The following is a 6,425-nucleotide window of genomic DNA, read 5'->3' as shown; positions in this document are numbered from 1 at the left end:
TCGACTTCTATATGTTTAGTGCGCTTATGAAAAACAGGATTGTGAGCAATATACAAAGCCGACTGACTGTCATAATAGAGTCTCATTCCCTTCTTATGCTAAACTCCTAAATCTCCGAGGAGTTGCTTTAACCATTTTAATTCACACGTAATAGACGCCATTGAACGATATTCTGCCTCTGCCGATGAGCGTGACACAGTGTGTTGCTTCTTGGTTTTCCAGGAGATTGGAGAATAACCAAGTAACACAAACCATCCACTCAGCGATCTGTGGGATAACGGGCAACTAGCCCAATCTGAGTCACACCATCCTTCCAAACTCAACTCACTGTCTGCCCTCAACAATACACCTTGCCCCGGGTTCTTCTTCAAATAACGAACAACTCTCAAAGCAGCATCCCAATGTTCTTCCCGTGGATCCTGCAGAAATTAAGATAAAATGTGAACAGAGTACGCCAAATCCGGCCTAGTCATACCGAGATAAATAAGTCGTCCCACCATCCGCCTGTATCGCTCTGCATTTTCTAGCAGTCTCCCACTAGCTAACGATAATGTATGATTAGACTCCATAGGAAATTCTACTAGCTTTGACCCCAACAGAACCGACTCAGATATAATATCTAATGCATACTTCCGTTGACACATAAAAATACCTTCCTACTCCGCGCTACCTCTAACCCAAGAAAATATTTCAAAGGTCCCAAATCCTTCATTTTAAAGCACTTTTCAAGATAATCCTTGAACACTGCTAATTCCACTTTATCGTTTCCTGCAATTATCATATCATCCACATACATAAGAATATTAATCTGGATTTTACCCTTGGTCATTGTAAACAAAGAGTAGTCCGAATAAGACTATTTAAAGCCATAACTCTTTAGTGCCGATGTTAGTTTAGCAAACCAACATCTAGGCGCCTATTTTAAGCCATACAACGACTTCTTTATTCGACACACCACATTTCTATTGTCACTTTTTCCAAATCCCGGAGGTATCCTTATGTAAACTTCTTCTTCCAGATCACCATAAAGAAAGGCATTGTGAACATCCATATGATGTACATCCCAATTCTTGATCGTTGCAACAGCTAGAAATGTTCGTATTGTCACCATTTTCGCCACAGGAGCAAAAGTCTCGGTATAGTCAATACCTTCTACCTGATGGTTTCCAAATACCACAAGCCTTGCCTTTAATCTCACTAAATTTCCGTCTGCATCTCGTTTCTCTGTATATATTCGTTGACTACCTAGAGCTTTCTTCCCAGAAGGCAACTCTTGCAGCAACAATTCGTCAAAGATCTTACTCAGCCGCCCAAAATACGAAGCCACCGATTCTGTTTTGCCTTGCTTACACTCAGCCAGAGATTTCTTCAATTGACAGATACGTGTGCCATTAACCACACAGAATCACCTCTCTAGAGCAACCCACAACTCACGAGCATCTTCATAGAACGAAAGCGTCGTTCGAATCGAAGACTCGATCGTGTTCATAAGCCAAGCCACCAGCATCGAGTGCACGGTGTACCAATCATCCAGTTTGGCATCGTTCTCCGCGGGCTTCTCGACACTGCCATCCAAGAACCTAAACTTTCGCTTCGCTCGCAAAGCTGTGCGAACTGCCCTCGCCCATTCATCGTAGTTGTCTCTATTCAACTGAATCGGAGTGATGAGATTACCAGGATTATCCGAGGACCCTAAGAAGAACACATCAATCTTCCTATCGCTTCCAACAGAATGGCTGGAAGAAGATTTTTCGCCGCCATCTGCCATATCCCCAAAATAGCATAAAGAAAAAAAAAATTAGGGTTTTGAGTGTGTTATGCGTCTCAAAAAAGAAACTTCTTGGACCTCAAAATAAACTGTATTTCCTTTGGATCGAATCCGGGACCTGTGGGTTAAGAGTCCTCCACGCTTCCGTTGCGCTGCTCACGTTGCTCTGATACTATGTTGAGAAGAATATTATTTTTCCCCTCTCCTTTCATTGAAACAAAACAACATATATATAGGGTCTCAACCCTACCCTTTAGTATGTACACATACCACTATACAGTATACAGTATAATTAGTAATATATACATAGTATGTATCTCGTAACACATTATAATATTTTTAAAAATTAAAACCCTTCATTTTATATTTGCGACTGGACGAAGCTGGGATTTTTTATGAAATATTCGGGTGGAGTAGCCCAATCCAACCCGATGCACAATATTATATCTTTGAATTGTAAAAATTATAAAATTTATTCTGACATTGAAAAATTAAAAGATTTTTTAAATTTATAAAACACTAAAATTTAATAGTTTTATCTGCAATTAGCCCGTTTGAAATTACACTACTTAATATATTCATTTATTTGAAGCATGTAAGTTTTTTATAATTTTTTCTTAAAAAAAAAGATCTTTAGAATGAAATGTAAATGAATCAATCGCATATGAACAGTTGGCCATTCTAATTCTGTAATGTCTCAGTCATGGACCAAAGTGAACAGGCAGCAAAAAGGACAAATTAATTTAGTTATATAACTGAGATATGAATAGCAAATTTCTATTAGGATAAGAAAATGTAAGAACTAAAGTGAGCTAAAAAAGTGACATAAGTATTTGATTTTATTTTAATTATAAAATTTTAATTTATTTTATTTTATAATCAATCAATAATATTATTATTTCAGTTTAGCCATTTCACAAATAAAAAATTGATGTGAACTTTATATTGATAAAGTAATTAAGTCGTAATCAAAATTAAAATTAAATAATTGAAATGAAACAAATTAAAATTTTGTAATCAAAATAAAACTAAATACAAATTGCACCCAAGAAAAAGAAATTGAAGAAGAAAATGAAAGGAAATATGAAACGCATAAGAAAAGGTCGCCGAAGCTCCCATCAACTGTACTCTGGCTCGAAGCTGAGAAAATGGGTCCAAAACCTGTAATCAACTATACAATACATAAATGGCCAGTCGGTGACCAGGAGAAAGACGAGCTACTTGTGGGGTCTGTCAAGGCAAGAACGCAGCAAAAATAACAAGATGTTGACTATAATTTCTAACATTAATGTTAATATCATTACTATCACTTCCCCTGTAGAGACTGTGAAATTGTCACCATAAGACACCTGTATTGAACTGAATAACAGGATGAGACCACTTATTGGTACGTATTTAAGATCTTCCTACAAACAATCAAGTCCTTCTAATTAACCAAACCAATTACAAGAAATCAGCACCAAAAGCATATGGGCGAAGAACTGAAATACTGAAACCAGAGTAACATTGCAAAGGTTGCTTAAACGAAATAACGAGAAAATATAACCATCCAAATGATAGACACTTACTGTCTTGTACAATTTTGCAATAAAAGAAAAATCCTTCATGCTGATATATTCAGGCAATGAAATCCTGCAGTACTTGAAACATGTGAAAGATACAGCCCTCATTCCTTTAAGGAAACGGCGTTTTGAATCAATTAACAAGGGGAAGTATAAAAGGCATAATCTAAGTACAAAGAAGGGTTGTGCACTGCGCATTTTATTTCTCCAGTGAATAATGGAACGATAGTAGTTTTGTTAGAAAAGACTATTGACAGGCAATCTATGTACAAAAAAAGGGTCATGCTGTACGGACGCCATTTTTGGCACCTTCTATCTGCTACCTCTCTTTGTTGCTAAGAACCCTACTCTAACTGATCATTTTCTTATTTTCTTATCTAGTATGTTTGCCAAGGACTCTCTTGGCGGTTGCTCTAAATGGACAAGATGAGCTTACAAATCCATTCACCAAGTGTAGGTACGTTTTCAGCTCATGGCACGTGGCTACATTCACACTATTTATGTACGGAGAGTCTTTGCTACTCAATCTGAGTTCTTTTCCGACCTCCGCATATGCCCACTGTGTCTCCTCCACTCTTTTCTGGATCCAGCCTGGAATTCCGGCGATGTTCACGTCTCTCTTCTTTATAACTTCATTCTCATTGTCATTGTCTCCATCGATTACAAAACCAGGTACTTTTGTTATTAGATCATCAGAATTCACAATACGAAGCACTTTCGTGCCTTGTTTTTCTAAATGTTGTCGGAAGCTCCTGTTTCCGACTCGCGGACCGCCAAAAGATATGACGGTGACAAGCGGTGCACTTCTGAATGTAGTTTTGATGTCATAAGCAGTGAGAATTGCTAGAGCAGCACCAAGACTGTGGCCTGTTATGGTTAAGCTAAGAGGCTCGTCGCCGTAAGATTGTAGAAGTCTTTGGATTTCTTCGCGGACCATTTCTTGGAGGCTTGGGCCCATTGCTGTTCTAGAAGTATAAAGGCTTAAAAATCCACTTTCCACCATTGGTCCGCATGAACAAGGGCTGCTCATCTTTGTGTCAGAATCCGCATCAGGTATGTTAGCGAGGGTGGCTCGTAAATTTTCGAGCCATTCGAGGCAAGTAGCAGTACCTCTGTAAGAAATCACCACATCCCGTCGTCCTAACCTTGAAATCTCCTCCTTGTCTTGACAGACTGCCACGTAGCCCATCCAGCTAGACTGAGTTGCCACCCAGCTTGGGGCTTTTTCTATCCAACGTGGCAGTTGGATACCTGAGGTAGCACGTAAGTGTTTGGTTAACCGGTAACCGGTTTGAGGCAAACCAGACCGCTCGAGCAATGTACTTTTTGGGAAGCGGCAGGTGGCATAGGCAGGTGATGAAGGATCAAAGTCGAAAGAATTGTATGCTGCTTCAACAAAGTTTCCGTATCGGAGAATCTCTGCACGTAAATTATCATCGAGAGGGTCGAGTAAACCTTCCCAGTTTCGAATACCTTGATATTCCATCCATTTGCTGCCCAGTTTAACGGGTCTTCGAGAGGCAGAGCAGGACGACACTGAGTCGTTGAGAACTGGGTCAAGGAAGTGTTCCCAATTCTTGAGAGGATGGTTGATCTCCATAGACTTCTTGTCGAGTTTTATAGGTTGAGTGAGAGTGCAGCACTGTATCTTTAAGTGTGTCGAAGGGAGTGAGCGTGGTATTGAAGGCGCCAAAGAGAGCTGCATTTTTCTCTGTACAGGATTGCTCTTAATTAACAACCTGCACACAGCTGCGTATAGAATGTTGAAATGGAATGGGTGTTTTCTTCTTTGTGAGTTTTGCAGTTTTCTTTTAAAGTGAAAATGGTTGCAGAAGAGAGATGAAACAGAGGAATAGTCGATGCAGATGGTGATGATTGTTGCATCCAGAGAGTTTTGAAGTGGCCTTTTATAGGGCATAAAGAAAAAAAGTTTGGAGAGGGAGAAATGGGAGATGAAGTTTAAAAGCTACGACAGGGAAAGTTTACTGTTGTGGGAGATCACTAAAAGCAGAAAGAAAGTCTGATAGTTTTGATTTGATGACGGAGGGATATCGATGCTTGAACAGAGATAAATAGTAACAGTAGGATTATTAATTAATAGAAATGATTCATATTTTTTTGTTTCAATAAATTCAGAAAAAAGGTGGGCAAGCAGTAGCTTAAAATAAATATAAAAGAAAAATCAACAAAAGAACTAAAGCAGAGGAGGCCCGCGTAAATAAAAAAAAATGGAGGATTGCAGGAAGTGGGGTCCAAAGTGAAGCCAATGAAAGACGTACATGCAATTAAGTTAGAAAGATTTGATTGGCCGTCCAACAGTACTTTCCAAATAATAACAATAAAAGAAATTTGCTCTATCGGCTCGGCTTTAGCCGGTCCAAAAAGATGCGCATCTTATCCGGCCACTACACTGCGCTTGTTTGCATATAATACTTGTTTTTTCAAAAACAAAATGCATAGCTCGATACATGATATATTTCTTTCTTTCATTTTAAGCTATTAAGAAATATTTGAATCTAAGATCTTACATAAATTAATATACATATATATATTCTGCTAGAATAAATTTATAATGGAACTTATAATATTTTTATATACACAGTAACTAAATTTATAATTAAACACTTAAAAAATAATTTTATTATTAAAACAACATATAATATTAATATCAGGTCATAAAAAGAAATAATGATATCGTTGACAATAACTCAATAACACCTTAAAATTCTATGAATCCTTAAATTTAAAAGATTATAGTCCTAATATATATATATATATATATATATATATATATATATATATATATATATATATACTTTTGAAACTTAAAATTTTTTAACATGCGTGTTTGATTTTTAATATATAAATTTTATTTTAATATGTGTATTACTTTTAACACATAAAATTTATATTTATATTTAATTTTTATATTAATTTATTGATTAATAAATTATATTTTTAATTAAATATTAACTATATTAATTAATAAATAGTTTTCTAATTAGATAATAATACTAATTCTATTCTGAAAAATTATATTAATTACAATTTAATATTATATTCACTAATAAATTAATTTTTTAAATTGGATGATA

The 6,425-nt window shown here is 36.4% G+C and overlaps 1 protein-coding gene across 1 annotated transcript; it reads right to left on the bottom strand.

The window, feature by feature from the left end:
• Window positions 1-3,497: 3,497 nt before the first annotated feature.
• Window positions 3,498-5,727, bottom strand: LOC8277438 (phospholipase A(1) DAD1, chloroplastic). The gene has a single exon (XM_002511536.3). It carries the CDS (start codon window positions 5,246-5,248, stop codon window positions 3,704-3,706), a length of 1,545 nt encoding a protein of 514 aa, XP_002511582.2. The 5' UTR covers window positions 5,249-5,727; the 3' UTR covers window positions 3,498-3,703.
• Window positions 5,728-6,425: the final 698 nt, after the last annotated feature.

The sequence above is a fragment of the Ricinus communis genome, chromosome 1 (assembly GCF_019578655.1).
Source record: "Ricinus communis isolate WT05 ecotype wild-type chromosome 1, ASM1957865v1, whole genome shotgun sequence".
NCBI lineage: Eukaryota > Viridiplantae > Streptophyta > Magnoliopsida > Malpighiales > Euphorbiaceae > Ricinus > Ricinus communis.
Note: the sequence above shows the minus strand (reverse complement) of the source record. Positions and strands in the feature narration are given on the sequence as shown.